The sequence below is a fragment of the Rhipicephalus sanguineus genome, chromosome 11, assembly GCF_013339695.2.
Source record: "Rhipicephalus sanguineus isolate Rsan-2018 chromosome 11, BIME_Rsan_1.4, whole genome shotgun sequence".
Taxonomy (NCBI): Eukaryota; Metazoa; Arthropoda; class Arachnida; order Ixodida; family Ixodidae; genus Rhipicephalus; species Rhipicephalus sanguineus.
In genome coordinates this window covers 44,494,762-44,512,961 of record NC_051186.1, presented here as the reverse complement: position 1 = coordinate 44,512,961, position 18,200 = coordinate 44,494,762, and the positions used below count along the sequence as shown (strand labels likewise).

General features: G+C 46.0%; 1 protein-coding gene across 1 annotated transcript in view; it reads left to right on the top strand.

The window, feature by feature from the left end:
* LOC119374991 (60S ribosomal protein L10a-2-like) overlaps positions 1 to 18,200 on the top strand; it is a 28,112-nt gene that overhangs the window by 8,131 nt on the left and 1,781 nt on the right. Inside the window, exons 3-4 of the mRNA XM_037645188.2 lie at positions 8,288 to 8,446; positions 12,821 to 12,969. Coding sequence (XP_037501116.2) covers positions 8,288 to 8,446; positions 12,821 to 12,969 — 308 coding nt within the window. The remainder of the gene's footprint in view (positions 1 to 8,287; positions 8,447 to 12,820; positions 12,970 to 18,200) is intronic.

Below are 18,200 nucleotides of genomic sequence, written 5' to 3'. Positions count from 1 at the left end.
TACTTAGGAGAAGAGGGGATATTCCTCATGCATTCCTCCTTAGGGAAGGGCTGATATTCCTCAAATTCAGTTGCACTGCATTTTAGGAATATCAGCAACTTGAGTACCTTTCAAGATGTAGGAATATAGCATGCCCACTAAGTGCCTCGCCCATTTTAATGTTTAACTGTTTTTAACAACGCGCATTATCCAAAGCCGTCCCCCTTTTACTACCCCCGCTGCCTCCGTGTCCCGCAGATATAAAGGTACGTTGCAATGTTACCCAATGTATTTCAAATAAATTTGGGGTATGTATACACGTACAGGCCCTAAAATATATGACATATATGGCATATATGGTTCAGTCTTTTCCTCCCAGCGTCTTGCATATTATTTATTCGAACATGTCAATAGCATTCTGGTCCTCTAGGGGAAACATCACGCGGAATGCTTCAACAAAGAAGTCTTAATCGATCTCGCACACAACAGTGCGGCAAAACACGGCAAGGTGTGGCAAAAACTAATCCCAAATGCTCATTTCCCTGTGAACTTGTAGTGTTGAAGCCACCTCGGTGAGAAAAACAAAGGCAGCTTTATTGGGTTCCGAGCAATTTAATGTTAGAGACACGGGGCGTGACTCTCCATTGACTGCTGCGCACAAATCTACGGCACAAAGAATGCCGAAGCAATAATAGCGTTGCTGAGATAATGATCATGCATATGCACGAACAAAAGCACGACTGCCAGGCAAAAGGCTGCTTGAAATTATAACCATTACAAAATAACTTACTTCGCATTTCCGGGTGTTTTCTGTGGGCGCAAATTTCTTGCGACTGATTTTGTTAGGCCTTCCTTCAGCTTATATTTTTGTCCCCGCGAGGAACGAAAAAAAAAAAGAAAAACTTTTTTCTGTCCTCCGCGCGGGGAGGCAACCGAAGGCATAGAGACCCGACATACTAGCACGTCACGCTACAAACATTAAATTAAAACGCGGAATTCCTGCGTCCACTCAACTTCAGGTACATAAACGCTTCTAGTTTGCAACAACAATGCGACAGAGGCGCGTGAAGTACTCTCTACTTGCTAAAATCGCCACAATCCACGCTAGAAAACACAGTGATCCGTACCCATCGCCGGCACAGCGCTGCCGCCGCTGGATCCTTTGGGCGGGGCGCGAAGGCGAAAAGATCACGTGGCGCACACCGGCCTATCGCAGGGCGCGGCGGCTGGATCAAGACCTTTCGCTACTTTTGAAAAATAGAGGGACTTTACTCTAGCGAAGGCTCCCTGGGAGCCGCCATAAGGGCCTCTCTGGGCTGTTGTTAACATGCGTGACCCCCCAAAAATGCACTGCCGAAGCTGTGACGTCAGCTTTTGTACTCCCGTGCAACAGCCCAGAAAGGAGGGGAGCCTTCTCTCCGTTAAAAAGCAGAGTGTCGGAACGGAACGAAAACCGAAAACGAAAAACGAAAAAAACGATATTTTTGACCGGAACGAAAACGTAACCGAAACTTTATATATTATTTCGTTCCGGAGTGAAACCGAAATTTTTTCAATCGTTTTTCGGTTCACGAGAAAACTTCGCAGTCCGGAACAACTGAGCTCGTTCAATGTCATCATATCTCAGGGTAGTGCAGTATTAGCGCGTCACTCAGGCAGGAATTCCAAAGCAAAGATACGTTGAAATTGCGCGAAAAACGAAAACAGTGGCGACCAGAGATGTTTATATTAACGCAAGTGGACTCTTGCGTGCCTGTCACGCAGGCCAAAGTGGAGAGGTCTTTGTCGGCGCTGAAATTTGTTGCAGCGAAAGCTGTTATGAGATCACAACAGCTGATTTTGGCGCAATAGTTGTCTGCCGCTGCTGGAGTCTGTGACCAGTATCGCGTGAAATAAGAAAACATTGAATGAGAAACAAATTTCTAGGATCGGATAGGATTGGAACCCGTGCACTCTGCGTGGCAGTCGAGTATTCCGCCACAGTTCAACGCTGGTGCTTGTAACTCATTCGCAAAAATACTCTATAGAGGCGTCATGTCGGACAAGGAATCGTGTTAACATATGTAATATAGAATGGCAGAAGAGTAAAATAACAACCAGTCATCACACAATGCTAATAGCGCCAAGTGTGTGGTTCAATGCTTCCCACCAGTTTTGCGGAGTTGCCACTTCAGAATTGAAATGACTTCGAAATTATTCCACATTTTCGCGACCCCGAAATGGAATGAGAATGGAATGGGGACAACACTTGGAGGAATGGAATGGGAATGGAATTAAGCGCCTTTTGCACGCAATGGAATGGGAATGGAATTATGTCTTTTTCCGAAAATAGAGCACGTTTTTGTCTACGTGCTGTTTTTCAAACATCAAACAGTAGTAAGTCAGAGCCTCGAATTTAACAATAAAGCAGTATTTTTAAAATGGCTTGGCTGATTACGAGCACGGTACATTTATAAGCAACGTGCCTACTACAAGCCGAGGCATAAGTTAGTGTACAAACAAATGCATTATCCAAGCAGATACTGACGGGAGAATCAAACTACCCCTGCACGTTGGTTCACATTGATACCCCCACACGAAAGTGGCACTATGCGCAGCCTGATCTTTATCTCACGAGCAGTTTAGTACCAGACACACATAAATAACCTTTGCGACAAGGAAGACACTGCATGCATACCTGCCAACAGGCAAACACAGAAAGTTCTCCTCCCCCCATCTATGCTTGCGAGGTGCGCTTGACAAGCGTCAGTGCAACCCAGTGTTCCGTATTTAGTGCAAAGGCACAATGTGCCCGAGAGGCGAACTGTTCCAACTAATACCAGCAGATCTAGAGGGTTTTGTTCCCCATTAACCAAATCTTAGTTTTCTTCATATTCACGACCGCTCCAGGCGTGTGGCAAAACTTCTTAGTCTTCTTGAATACTACTTTTGTCAGCATAAAAATACGCTATGTCGTCATTTTAGCATTAACACATTCAAGTTTAAACATTATTAAAACATCACCATTCGTTCAAAGATGCCCATCATGCAAATACTACAGATAGTGGAAGAACTGCCCCTATGGGAATTAGTAGGGTGGTTGTACTGCACGAGTTATATCACCAAGCTACTGTCCCTCGACCTTGGTAACGTGTTTTGCATAATTTTGCAGTTCATAATGCATGTGATGGCATCAGCTTTATGGGGCATTCATTCTTAATTCGATAAAACTATCAAGATGCCTTTGCTACTTTGAGGAATTACAGGAATGGAATTGAACTGCCCGGCCATTCCCGGAGTGGGAATGGGCTAAGTTTTTTCATTCTGAAGAATTGAAAGGAATGCAGTTGCGGCAAGTCCTAATTCCCCGAAATGGAATGGATGCTCCGGTTCCGCAACACTGCTTCCCACCCACTGCAAAGTGCTCAGCCATAATTCTTCATCATCATCAGCCACAGCACAAAGTGCACATGCCTTACAGATGCGTAGCGGGTACCACGATTCTCCGAAAAATGACGAAAAATTGCATAGTGTGAACTTCGCTACTTCAGAAAAATTACGATGATTTATGGCGCAGTGGGTAGCTTGCATGTGTAATTGTATTAGTTGCCCCAAGAGACTCTACAACGGGCTCTACAATGTCCGCTCTTCCAGCTTTCGCCGTGACTGTGCTGCGTGTTCCGTGCAGGCCTGGCGATCCTTTTATCAGAACAGCGGTCTCGGACATCAGAGAGTACACTCAATGAAGTGCGCTGCTTCTGAGATCGTGCTCACTCCTTTGACAAAAAGCATTGGGCCCACTAAAAAAAATCGTATTTGCTTTGGAGAAAATAAACACTATGACTTTGAAATTAATACTGCTTTGTGCAAGTTGGTAGGAATTCGTGGCACAGTTACTTCCGCTCCTCTGAAGAACGTGTATTACCCTTGTCCCACTTTCCTAAGAAGAGGGCAAGTAACTACCACCGATCACTTAACGCCCGCGCAAACAAGGACAAAGGAAGGTGACGACAACACAAGGGCTTAACTACATCACAAATCCAGTTGTTTTTATGATTACCTAACTTCAAATTTTTGCATAAAAAGACCGTTACGAACCGTTACGGAACATTTTTTTTTTCGTTCCGGAACAGAAACGGAACAATTTTTTGCGGTGGAACGAAACTAAAACCGAAACGAAAAACATTTCGTTCCGACACCCTGTTAAAAAGGTACACCTTTTTAACGGAGAGAAGGCTCCCCTCCTTTCGGGAGTACAAAAGCTGACGTCACAGCCTCGGCAGTGCATTTTTGGAGGGTCAAGCATGTTAAAGGGACACTAAAGGCAAATAACAATTTATGTCATAGTGAAAGCTCAATGCATGACAACTTCTAAAACGGCAATATTATCAACAGCAGTGCCCTACTTAACTAGAAATTAAGCTAAATGTATCACATGATGAGCGCCACGAGTGGCACATTTTCGAAGTGATCCCGATGACGTATGAGAGTCTGCCTACAATAAATCACTAGTAATCAAACTAGCAGCAATAAAAAAAGAACCTTCCGTGCATCAAAAGACGTAATGAAATGCTGTTTGTTCGTTTCGGTTTGATTCATGAAAAAAAGAACCTCTGTGGCGTTGCCATGGGGAACGGCGCGCGTGGTTCAAAGGTTCTTTTCGCCGAACTGCGCTTCGCCCGGCGCCCTGCTTCGCTCACGCGGTCGCGTCTCAGTGGTAGTTTCGGGATCGCGTACTGCCGCGTGTGTTTTGCGCGCTCGTGAAAGTCGCTCTGACAGAAAGTTCGATAAAATGCCGCATGCAACGACGTCGGCACTACGAGCCCTCAGCAGCATACCGCATTCATCGGGGCTCAAGTCGCTGAATTGGAGCCCAGCGTCGCGAGCCAATGTCTCGTTGTCGAGTTCTCCGTCCACATCCATTGCGGCGATTGCGGCAAGCTTCGATGGCCGTTGTTGCTGCTGTGGGTCGCACTACTTTTGCTCTGCTGCTACTAGCGTCGGCGGCCACGCAGTAAAGGCGGGCAACGTTGGGCACGGCAGCAGTGACTTATGAAAGTCGGATTTCAGGCGGGTGATTTGAAGTGCGCTAACGCGATGCGGACCACTAAAACGCGATTTTATTTCAATATAAGCACTTCCTTGCCATAAAAGTAGGTTTCTGGACCGCTATTTCAACAATCAACGTTGACTTAATATTTGCCTTTAGTGTCCCTTTAACAACAGCCCAGAGAGGCTTATATGGCGGCTCCCAGGGAGCCTTCGTTGACAAGGTCTTATAGACCTTGCCAACCTTTTCTGACGCCGCCCCTCCTCGTGCTCGATGCTCATGGAATTCCCAGCATGCTCCTCTTTCATTTTTTTTTTTGCTGGCCTCCATGATAAAGCCCTGACTTGTTACTCCTATATTTCTAATTACACTGGTTGTTGGTTGGGTCCTAGGGGAATGGCTCAACCCACTACGGGGGATCGGCCACGAAGCGTGCGGCAGTAGAATTTGTGGTTGCAATAATAGATCGTGCCTCTTCAAACTGGTGCAATTTTCTTCTTTTTTTAATGCATCATATTACAAATCACCCTCTGTAGCCTTCGCTGGCTTTTATCAGATCAATTATAGAGTCTTTTCAGAGTACTCATTTTCGGGTACAGTCTCAAAAATGCATGGCGAAGTTTAAAACATCTCCCTGAAAGAACTTTTCGTTTTTCCTTAGCTTATTTCTTTACGCAGCAATGAGTGTTGCGTTAACTCGTGCCATTCATCTAGCTTATGTACGCTTTATAGTAAACACAGATCACTTGAGTGATAACTGACTTCTGAAATCTACATCTACCCGATTCTTGGTCAACAAATAACAAGTAGTAATAAAATCCGTAATAACTAGCACATTGTTATTTTGAGAGTTCTTTTTTTTTATGTACACACATTGTAACACATTTTATTTATATTTTTTCTTGCTCTTTTGTTACGCAATTTCGTCATTTTCAATTACCTTTAATAGTCTACCTGACAACGTATTGCTAATCGCTTAGTGTACAAGTTACTGATTTCCTATTAGTTGTCACTTATTGTACTAATCGCACATCATGCCTATATTCACCCCTCCCCTATGTAATACCCTCAATGAAGGCCTTTAGGGGTATTTTTTGAAATCCATAAAAAATGCCCTTCAGTGTGTAGAAACAACCTTAATGAAAACCTAAAGACAATGACACCGAAGAAGGTATAGGGTACGTTATGTGTAGTATTTTAAGTGTATTGTAGTAATTAGGGTACAGATGTGATGAAATTAAAGTGGACGAAAATACAAGTTGGCGTAGTCGGGGATCGAACAGTTGGTAGGTGGCAAAATTGTTAGAAGTCTCATCATCATCGGTTGCGCCAACAACAACCAAAAACAATCGGGGAGCGCGAAACATGAGGTCAGTTAACTTTATCTTACTACCGCAGATTTCTATTAGCTGCTGCTTTTTTGTGTTGTATATACTTACTGAGCAAGACTTTGGTACAATTGGTAGCTGAGTTGAATGAAAGAGCCCTTCCAGGCATTTTCTATTGTTCCGTGGCGGAGTGCAAGATGCCGCTGATCTGCCAGTGTTTGAGTACTCGTTAAATAACTACAGGTGGTCCAAACTAATTGAGAGTCCATTCACTACGGTATCTTTCATTGCTTATATTAGTCGATGGTCCTTTTCAAGCACAGTTACGGGAATACATCCTTAATAATGGAATCGTAAGAGCACTATCCAGGTGTAAACCACGTGCCTGAAAACCCGTCATATTACTATAACAGAGAGGTAACAGAGTGGGAAGGTGGCAAAGCATGAAGCTGGTGTGCCCGTATTATCAGTCTTTCTACGGTAATTCAATTGCTCCAACCAAAATAACCCTTACTATACGGTCACAGAAAACTTATTTTCAACATTTTTCTGGCATCTTTAAAATTTCGAGGGGAAAAAAGCATATACGGTTTGCAAAACGCCATAGAAGTGTGTAGTTCTTAAGCTAGTTTCGTTGATTTATCAAGAACTGTGTGTCATAGCGTTCCATGAAAATATAAGATACGTTAATTGTCTCTTGTCCGTCGTATCTGAAAACACTTGCCTGGCCACCCGAAAGAAATATACCTCATAGAAAATATTGCGAAAAACAATAAACAAATTTGCACTCTTGATAAAACTGCACCATCAGTGCGCCTAAATTACATGTAATATGGACAAATACAATCAAAACTGCTTCAAAATGTATAATGCGGACTCTTTTAAGGTTCTCTTTTTATTATGTGCGCTTTTTTACTTTGTTTCCTTGAAGTACTGTAAAGGCGTGCTCATCTGTGCCCATAGCAGCTGAAGGCGGCATCGAATACATCTAACACATACAGCCAGCGTCAAACTTTTATGGGCCACGAGAAACAAGAAAAAGCTTTCCATGAAAACATCAGATACGAGGAAGTCAATTTTCTCGTGCCGCGGTCATATTTGAAAACACCTACCTGGCCGCTAGGAAAGGAAAATAAGCCTCATTCAAATTATCGCGAAAAACAACAAAGAAATTCCGCCGGTTGTATAATTAATGACACCATACAGTGCACTTATATGGCACGTAATACCCATTCCCGCTGCTTCGACAACCAGCCTTGAATTCAGATTTCCGGTATGTTTGAAAACGCGCTAACAGCATGTACTCTGCACAGGCACGTAGCCAGGATTTCTTTCCGTGGAGGGGGGGGGGGGGGGTTGGGGCAAGGCCTAATTGTTAGAAAGTCTTTCCATGGCAAAACGGAAAAAAACGTTGCCCAGGAATATAGAAGGCTGGACGAATTTTGAGGGGGGCAACCGTGCCTACGTGCCCGACTCTGCAGTTCAACCGAATACAGTACCAAATTTCCGATAAATTCGCAGTTTCCTCATACCTAGTGGTCTACAATGTTTTGATGCCGACTGCATACTAATAACTGTTGGGGTTTTGCGTCCAAACACCAAGATATGAGAGGCGCCGTAGTGGAGGGCTCCGGAAATTTCGACCGCCTGGAGTTCATTAACGCGCACCCTAATTTAAGTACACGGTCCTCAAACATTTTCGCCTCCATCGAAATGCGGCCGTGGTCGGGATTTGATCTTGCGGCCTTCGGGTCAGCAGTCCAGCATCACAAGCACTAGACTACCGTGGCGTGTGGCGCAGACTCTACGTCATTTTGCGAAAGAACAAACTGTTTCGAGAAAGGAGGAAAGCGCTAGCGTGTCATATCATTTGAAACTTGCAACGATATTCATCTTGCAACGGGATACGTACGTGGCAGTGAAGGTGTACTGTTCTTTGCTTCCATTGCAGCCGGTTCCTTTTAAGCCAGGAGGCGCTTTTCAACTGCATGGCTTCGGTGGTCAGCTGTGCGGTGCAAAGACCTTCGAGGCGCCTGGAGCCCATCGAGCTGATCGTGAAGTTCAAGAAGTGCGAGAAGCAGCAGTACAAGCTCTTGACCGGCAGCGTCAGGTAAGCCTCGCCCATCACGTACTGCCAGGAGAGAACATGCGAAAACAACTAAATCGCTGTATTACGATTGTATGAAGACAATGGTGCGTATAAACGTCGCATCTACCGCTCACTCTCGATGTCAGCCTCAACTTCCGTCATGTGAATGCAGGGTCAACCCTGTTCTGCCCTTCCGGCCTGTCACGTGATTTCCGCCTGCACACTTCTCTATTTGGGTTCAATCGTTGTAGTATACTCGGCTACAACTAAGGACACGTCTTTTAATTCAACTCAAGTGTACCGAAACGATGCCAGGTGGCGGAGAGTTGCGGGCAGGAGAGAGTAGGAAAAATGGGAGCGCGGGAGGGGGACGAAGAGAACGGTATGCGGTGCAGTGTGTGAATGTGGACTGCAGTGGCTATAACGGCGTGGCAAGCAAACAACGTTCCGGCAAGGTGAGCCGTGCGCAATGCGGCTGAACTGAAGGAGTCGGCGTCTGTACGTGTAATTGAACGTGTAAATGAACGAGTAAATGAGCGACCATGTTGGAATAAACAGACTTAACTACAAGTTGTCAGCTCCGACCACGGCGATCGCTGACCCTCCCACGGACAGAGAAAGAGAGGCTCTTTAATTCTAACTGCACTTTTGCACTACCGGCCTGTCACGTGATTTCCGATTGCACACTTCTCCCTTTGAGTTCACTTCGGTCCTGTTTCCTCTTGGGCCTTCAGTTCACTTTCTACTTCCGGTCATTCCGTGCCTGAACTGAAGCTACTTCCGATCTGCAATCTGTTGCACACTTGGTAATGCATTAAAGGGACACTGGGACAAAAATCGGCAAAAATGACGAAAACTTCGAAATTCTACTCGGAAGACACGACTGTTCCGATATGCAAAGTTTATTTCACGTATTTTTGAACATTTGGCTGTATTTTTGGAGGATTGTCGGAGTGCGGCGGTTGCACTCCTGGGCTAGCCGTGATGTCACTTGTCACCGCGACGGATGAAGGGTGCACGTGTTTCTGTGCTGCTACTTCCCTTTCTCCACTTCAGGCAATACACTACAGAGAACGCTGGCACAACGCCCACGGCCGCTACATAAAAAAAAAAGGGAGCGGCCGTGCAACGCCGCTCGCGTACTCGGGCAGGCTCGGGCACGTCATGCGCACGTGAGCATGCATGCGCATGACGTGTTCATGCGTATGTGTCAATTGAAGAGGGCAGGGAAGGGATTTGGCTTGCGAAGGCTACACGGGGCGAGTGGCAAGGGTTTGAAACTCGCCTCCTCGCATCATGGTTTCGCGCCGCTACAAATTATTGCTTTTCTCAGCTTGTAATGAACCGATTTGAAAAATTCTTGCGGCATACTGCTCTTCTTTCGGCCCACAACAACTTCCGGCGTCTAACTAAAATTTGCTATGTGGCCTGGTGAGGGGCCCTTTAAAGGGGTGGTGCCACCAAATTTGTGGCTTGCGCGTTCTTTGCTGTAAGCGTTTCCTATAGCTCCAGGAAGCATGATGCACGCACCAAAATTCATGTATTCTCGCTAAATAATTTAATATCGCTTTTTTATTTGGACAACTTTCGGTTTCGGTTTCTGGGCACCGAGGTTGGGCAGTGACGTAAAAGTGTAGGAGGCGTGGTCACGTGACCACACAAGGCTGTGACGCACATGACCAGGAAGCGATCGAAACTCGGCGAGTGATGTAGCAACCGATGCTTTGCCGGTACTATAGTGAACTAGAATGTATTCTAGTTCACTACAGCCGGTACGTACGTTGCGGAAGTGGCGGAGGTCCGGAGGTCACTCACGTTACTACAGCAGATTTGGTGTGACGTCACTACAACTTTCGTTGCCCATCCTACAGATCTACGTCAGTGTTGGCGCGCTAGCGATGGGTTTCGATCGGGAGAATGAGCATTTAGGTACACTTTGGAAGTGAATTAAAATATATTCTAAACGTTTGCTGTGTCCGACCCTTCGTGTGGAATGTCCTTGCATACAGAGGAAACCCACAACAGGCTTGTTATAGCCTCGAAATTTGATGGCACCACCCCTTTAAGGTCACCTTTTATCCTGAACACATTCATTCTTTGCAAGTTACCAGCAGTTCAGCTTGTTGTAAAGTGCACAGCCACACACAAAAAAAAGAAGGTATGGTTCTTCGAACGACAATAAAGGATGTCAACGTCGGTACCACGAATTTCGGGTGACACAGAATAGCGTTAAATGTTCTTATGTTAAAATAAGATATCGTTGTTTCCGAAGAAAATAGTGCATCCAGAGGAGTGTTGATGATATTGATCCCAAATAATATTTGCCAAGAATTCGAGGCTTCTCAAAAAGAAAAAAAAAACGCAACGCAACGACGCTCGTGCGTTAAACCAACCTTGGTACGACCCGTCTTGTGGCGCCACAGCGGCAATAAGTTCAACTAGGCAGCTCCCGCTGTTTGCTGGGCACACAACAGGCAGCACATCTCTTTCTTTTTTTTATCGGGAGACCGTGGCACAGCACTGTCAATCGTAACACAATTTTCAAAGTCACTCTTTCATAATCTTTCGTTCGGATATATAGCTAAACCTTTCCGAGTCAACACATCCATGACGGCTGCGTGCGGCAAATTCACAACTTGGTCGTCATTTGTGTGGCTAAGGTAAAGCGCTTTTCTTATAGCAGGAACACAGGACTCTATGCGAAATACATGGGAAGCATACCGTAGTAGTATGCATGCAAAGTAAATAACGACAAGAACCCACGACTTACCAGTTATCTTGGACTTGAACCTATAACCTCCCAAGAATGTAGCGTACCGAACCCTGGATGTGCCATCATATAGTAACTCGATCTGCAGACATCTAGGGTATGGATCGAACTTTCATCCCCGGAAGTACAGAGGGGCTCGAACCCCGAACCTTCCAAGAAAGCAGGACATTGAGCATTATTTACCCCATCTTTAGCTCTGAATACACTTTAAGAACTAAAGATGGCACAAAACGTTTAGTGATCTAAGGTAGGACATAAGAACTATCATACAAAACTATCGCCATGTACAGAGCTCAACATGCTTGTCTAGAACGCCGCTCAAGCGGCGTGTTCCGGACTGCACTGGCGACCTACTACTGGTTTGAGACGGCCCACATTTTATCGTGCATCATTGCTGGCAGCGCATGCGTAAATTTGGGCTACCTCAAACCACGCGTTATTCGTAGTAGCCGAATGTGCTGTCCGGAATGCGCCGTTCCAGTGTTCTAGACAAGCGCGTCGAGCTCTGTGCAATAATTCCTTTCGAAAAAAAGTGCGTAGCTTGTGCGAAGCTGACCTGTATTCACACGCATAATGACACCACTGACATATGTTGGCTCGCTGTTGGCTATTCTGTTCATATGGCAAGGTAATAAAGTAATACATGTGCGCTACTATACTGCAGGTGTCTGTAATGCTACAGTTCCAATTTTAGTGGCATGAACACCGAGTGGTGCTCTTGTTTTTCTTCCAAGCACTTCCGGTTTTCCGAACATTCAGACAACGTCTTGTAAAAAAAAAAAACTGGTATGAAACCCACGATTCTGGTTCAAGTTAGCAGTTATAATAGATACACACGATATCGGAGCGTAAGGTTACTTGAGGGCACATTACCTGTCAGGATAATTAATGAAAATTAATTGAATGAGTTCATCGAAAGAGCAGACGGTGTTCTTGCGAGCAGCTGGGATCGTTGCGGCACCTGGTGGAGCTGATCTCAACCACGCGCCTCTTTCTACGTGGCCTCTGAGATCCGCTTCGGCAGTGCGACGAAACACAAAAGTTAACGCAACGAATAGACCAAGGTATACATACGCCGATATGCGTGTGGCACTGCCAGACACCTAAGTGAAGAACTAGGGTCACCTCCAATTTTTAAGTGCGTAGCACTTTAGGGCCTCGGCGTGTCGTCCATCCCCTCTCTCGTGTCGCATGGTCACGCAGTGGTCAATACAGGCCTAAAACAAGGCAAACAATGCTCAAAACCAGTGCGAAATAAATTAACATGGTCTAAAATAAAATAAACTACACAAATAACCAAGATTCAATCGCAATAATTTACCTAAAATCGCGAAAAACGCTTCTCAAACATCGGAATGAGACCCGCGCCGTGCAAGAGAGGGCGCCACCGCCTCGGTAAGCGCGCGATCGCCAAGGGAAGCGCTGGGTTGCCCATGCTACGCAATTCCTCGGGTTTCACGGTTGTGTAGAAGCTGCATTAGGCGCTGGATTTAGAACTACACCGAGACCTACACAAGTACGACATTAGCGCCACATTAACCGCAGAATTAACGCTGGATTAGAGCAGACTTAGCGCTACATCAAACGTTTTTGGATTTAGAGTTTTCTTTTTCTTTATTCCCCAGGCTCAACCACAGCCCGAATCCGCGTTTTCGGGCCTGCGTCGTCGGTGACGAGCGACACATCCAAGAAGCCTTGGCCAACCACTTGGACTTCTTGGACTTGCCGGCAATAAAGGAAATCAGCAAGATCCCCGCAGTGGCCAGAGTTATCGGTACGTCCATCCTGGTACAGGACACAATCCTGCTCTCCGTTATTAAAGGTACACTGAACAGGAAAACGACTTTTCTCGTAGTAGTAAAATTACTCTTTCACGATACCAAAAAGACCACGCTTGCTGCGAGAAGACGCTTGGTAAGCGAGAAAACACGCGAAAAGAAAATGCGGGTGGGCGACGCCACCTCGAAGTTCCCGTACCAGGCGCCGTGACGTCATAGATGTGTACTAGTGCCTACGCCTTCCCTAATCGGTATGAAATGAAGTGCATTGTCTTCCGAGAGAGCCAGGTACTTAACATACCAATTTTCAGGAAACTTGCTTGAGCCGATGTGGCCAAAATACGAAAAAAACAATAACACTTTGACATCCGTGATGTCACTATTGCAGATTTCAGCAGCAAATTTAACGGTGAAGCTTTAAATTTGCCGCTTTAAACAATGCCAGTGGTTTCTGCTGAGTTGTTGGCCCAATATGGCTCTGGTATGAACGGTATCAGTACTTGAAGAATTGCATGCAGGCGCGCTGAACTTATAATTTACTCCTTTGTTTGCAACTTACCTGTAGCTCGAGTGTCAAGCAAGAGGGAAATATATTTCACTCTTATTTATGTCACTGCTTATTAAAAATCACATTACTTATTGTCAATTAATACAAATTAATCATAATATCGCCTTTGTTCCTTTCGGCTACGATTCTGGCGCCAGAATTAAGTGGCATAGATAGTTATGGATACTGTTCGGTTGGCATTTAGCTCCTTTTTCAAATATACCCAACGGCAACCTTATTGGCCGCGAGATCGAGCGGAGTCGCCGCCTGGCGGCTACTGGCTGAAGCGCGCCTAGTGTGGATTGCTCCCTGCGTCGTCTGCTAGCCACGTCGTGTTTGCATGTGCGCGTACTACGTCCTGCACGGTCTCAAAGGGCGGTTTGTTCTGTTATGTTAGCGCAAGTTTAACTGCTCGTACGTTTACCTAACATGGTGTACAGAAGCAAATGAGCTTGCTGGGCTGCACGCGCATTGTAATAAGATCAGTGAGTGCGACTCTCGAGAGGGCTGTGTATTGGTGTCGTACCCTTCGTTCGCCAGAATCATCTCAGTGTTGGTGCCGCTTTCTGGTTCAAGCACACCCTAAAGTGCGCTTGGCATAGTCCCAAACATGATAAACATTAAATAGTGTGTGAATGCAGCGTTTCAGCGACTCGTTGGTAAACAAAAACGAGGCTCATGCACTTTCGCGTTGTTGTTAGGTGTATAACTGCGGCACTCCAGTTCATGATGAGCTTTAGTTTTGCTTAAGATGTCCTTTTATTGCACGGTCGTGGTCCCGCTACAGCGAAATATTTCTATCAAGTCAAGTCTGAGACTTCGGTACTCAAACTGTCCCTAAAAACCTAAAAAAAGGAAAAAACAGACAACGGAATGACACGGCAGTGATAAAGCGGAGTTGCCGCGTGCAATTTTAACTTGGGGCGAAATTTATGCAAAACCACCCGTGTGCTTAGATTTAGGCAAGCTTTGAAGGACCCAGATGTTAAAAATTAATACCGACGGCGTGCCTTACATTTATGTCGTATAATTTCACGCAAAACCTCATCTTTTTTTTTTTACATTATCTTGAGCATTTTTGCGGAGTTGTTATAATTGATGGAGGCAGCGGCCATTATTAGTTTGAAAAAAAAAAGGACACTTGTTCCATAAATTAACCGGACCTTCGTTCCATCACTGTCGTGCACGTAATCAGTCGATGAAAGCTGTGTGCTGAACTCTTACCTGCGTATATATGTGTATTCGCGTGAACAGTGCAATTGAACTCATTGCACAGGAATATGGGCTGTTATACAAATGAACAAGAAGTAAACACTTACGTAGTTCAGTCGTGCTACTGCAGTGCGTAGTACACAAAACACAAGGTAAACACGTACAGAGAAAACAACAAAAGGCGTCATATAGTGCGTAAGCGCAGACTGTCATCCAGGGTGACCATCCCTTTCATCGGCAGATTGCGCTTCTCTCACTAGTAATAGTAAAGTTGGATGATCTTCGTGCATTGATTCAACAATCAAGAGCTTATATATTACCAGTAAGCTGCAATCAACGCATTTTATTCGCCGACAGTCGGTTCAAACCGCTCACAACGAAGCGCCGCTGTGTGCATCCTCCACACTAACGCGGCGACGGTGCTGCCACCTATAGGTCGATCTCGCGGCCAATAGGCAGAAACACAGTTTACTTACAACCAATGTAGGTGCCGCCTTGGATGAAGCGCGGACGTAGTCGAACGCGGGAAGCGGAAACGAAGGGACACTCCACACGGCGATGGCCTCTGTCCTGCAAGACGGCCGAGTGTGCACACCTGTTCAAAACTAATGCCCGTAACCGTCCGCACTGTCAAACTTGAACATCGTGACACAGTAAAAAAGCCAACGAAATAACGACGCACAATTCTTTTTCACGGTGTTACAAAACATACCGTAGCACTGCAATATGCTCCGTAACGATATCACACACACACAAAAAAAAGTTTACCTTCTGCCACCCTGATGATATGATTCATGACAGTAGGAAGTTACCAAGGGAACCTGATTGTTTTTTTAACGCGACAACGTTAAAAAGCTCGTTTCGCAGAAATTCTGGTGCCAGTGGCGGCGTCTTTGGTTGCAAGCGAGAAATCAGCGTTGTCCATAAGCAAAAATTCGAGGTAAATGCAAATAAAGAAATAATAAAAAATCTTCTGTTCAAGTGGGACTGGGGATTCAAACTTGTGACCCCACGCTCCGTGGCGCGGTGCGTTTAGCCGCTCGGCAACCACGCATACATCCTCCAGCATACTGACGGCAAGCTAAGTATTTATATACACCATTTAGCGTTGGTAGTACGCACATCTCGGAGGTTCTTCAGCGGCTTGACTGTCACCCGCGAGATGGCGCAAAGGGCCCACGGGTGCGCTTTTAAACAACATCACCCCCCCCCCCCCCCCCCCCCCCGTGTGGCCGTGTTTCGGTCGCGCTGCATGCATGGATATAGGAACCAGAGGGCGTCCACACTTTGGCTTTCCTTGCGACACGGTTTAGGTGTCGACTGGGAAGCGAAGCCGGGCTAGCGATTGGGAAGGTGATACGAACACGGTCCGATTACGCTATCGCGTCCTACTCTTGAAAGCGAAGCTCAAGCATCCTCTAAGCTTTTTCTTGTGCTTCTTGTTTTCTTTTTCTCAGAAGGAAGACCTTGCCAGCTTGAGCGAAGCTGATTTACCCTTTCGTGATGAGGCTATCGATAGTTCGAGGAAGTGTTGCACGTGTCGCCAGTGCTACACTCTTAATCACGTCCTGCTCAAAGTGCTAGATAAAGCGAGGGAACGAAGCCTCTTTCTCCTAATTTCCTGCCAATAGCTATAGCACTTCACCCGCGGGACATGACATAGGAGTGCATGGCCCAGAGTATGCTTTACTGTCGCAGCCCCATTCACAGCAAGCGCACTTCAATCTCGACTTCAGCTGTCAGCGCAGCCCAAGGCTGGGCTGCCAAATCGATGACGGGAGAAGATGGCGACAAAGCCATGGCAGAACGAACACTGGCGGCAGACGTGTGATAAGAAGAGGCCGATAGTTATCGCCATCACTGCTATCGTTCTTTGTGCCAGTACCCGCAGCCCCGGCAAACTATGGCCGATTCTAAAAGAGCGCTGCACATCACTAGCGTAGCCAGAAATTGTTTTCGGGGGATGGAGGCAGGTTCAACTCTGCTTTGTATATGTTCGTGCGTGCGTTTATACATGCAAAACCGAAAAATGCGGGGGGAGGGAGGGTTGACCTCCTCCCCCCCGGCTGCGCCACTGCTACTGATATCCTAGTCCAGGGGTCTCAAATTCACCTAAGCTAGCGGGCCGCAGTCACGACATTTAGTCTCTCCGAAGGGCCGGGCCAGTGGAGAAGGTCGGAGTAGGGGGGGGGGGCGGAGAGCAGGCTGGTTCCATATCCCATATTCGGGTTATTTCTGAAGGGGATTTGATGTTAGGTTTCGAAAAACATATTGATACTGATGTACAGATTGACTTATTAACTTTCTTTTTCATAGTGTTGTTTTTTTTTTTTTGTTTTAACACTTGGTGACCGCATCCCATCTTTGTAGCTCACGAAGATACTGATTAAGAAGATAAAAAAAAATATCGGACGAAAACAGTGATGTGTGGGCCGCTAGCGAGATGTCGGCGGATCGTGTGTTTGAGACCCCTGTTCTAGTGTATGTAAACGGCGACGTGAAATATTCTGGCGGCATGTACCTCGCAGTTCTGATCTTCTCAGGCAGAAGTCGACAAGTGTTCATAATTGGGCGAGCGCTCTGTCCTTTCGATAGAGCGCTCTGTCATTTCGTCTGGCCATCTGGGCCGTTCCTTCATTCCATGTGATGCCCTGCACCGGTTTAAGCTCAGCCACAAATTTCTCACCTGCGCGGCTCGCAAGTGCGCTATGGGAGGGCACTTGTCAGTGTTACTGTGGGTTGGGTAACTACCTCATCTACAACAGCATATAGATCTACGACATCATACACGCCGAGATGTCACTATATAAGTAGGATTGACCTGCAGTATTCAGCGGCGTACTTAGCCGCATGACACGGGTTCGTAACTTAGTAAAGTCAAGCTTTGGGCTACTTGGTTCTGCATAGTGAAGGAAACCGCGCAACTTGCTCAGACGGGGGCAATAGAAAAGGGAAGGGGACAGTGTCGCCGTAGTTCTGCACGGGGGATACCAACGGCATAGAAGCGCGGTTACGCGAAGAATAGAGGCAAACTTCGGGGCAACACAGTCTATATAAGGACAGAATTGTAGTAGGCACGTTGCTTATAAATGTACCGTGCTTGTAATCAGCCAAGCTATTTTAAAAATACTGCTTTATTGTTAAATTCGACGCTCTGAATTACTCATGTTCGAAGTTTAAAAAACACCGCGCAGGACCAAAACGTGCTCTATTTTCGAAAAAAAGACGTAATTCAATTTCCATTCCATTCCGAGCAAAAGACGCTTAATTCCATTCCCATTCCATCCTTCCAAGCGTTGTCCCCATTCCATTCCCATTCCCATTCCATTCCGGGGTCGCGAAAATGTGGAATGATTCCGGAGTCATTGCAATTCCGGAATGCCAACTCCGCAACACTGGAAGGGGACGATAGTACTTGTCCCCGTCTGAGCAAATCGCGCTCTTTCCTATTCACATGGGTTCGATTGT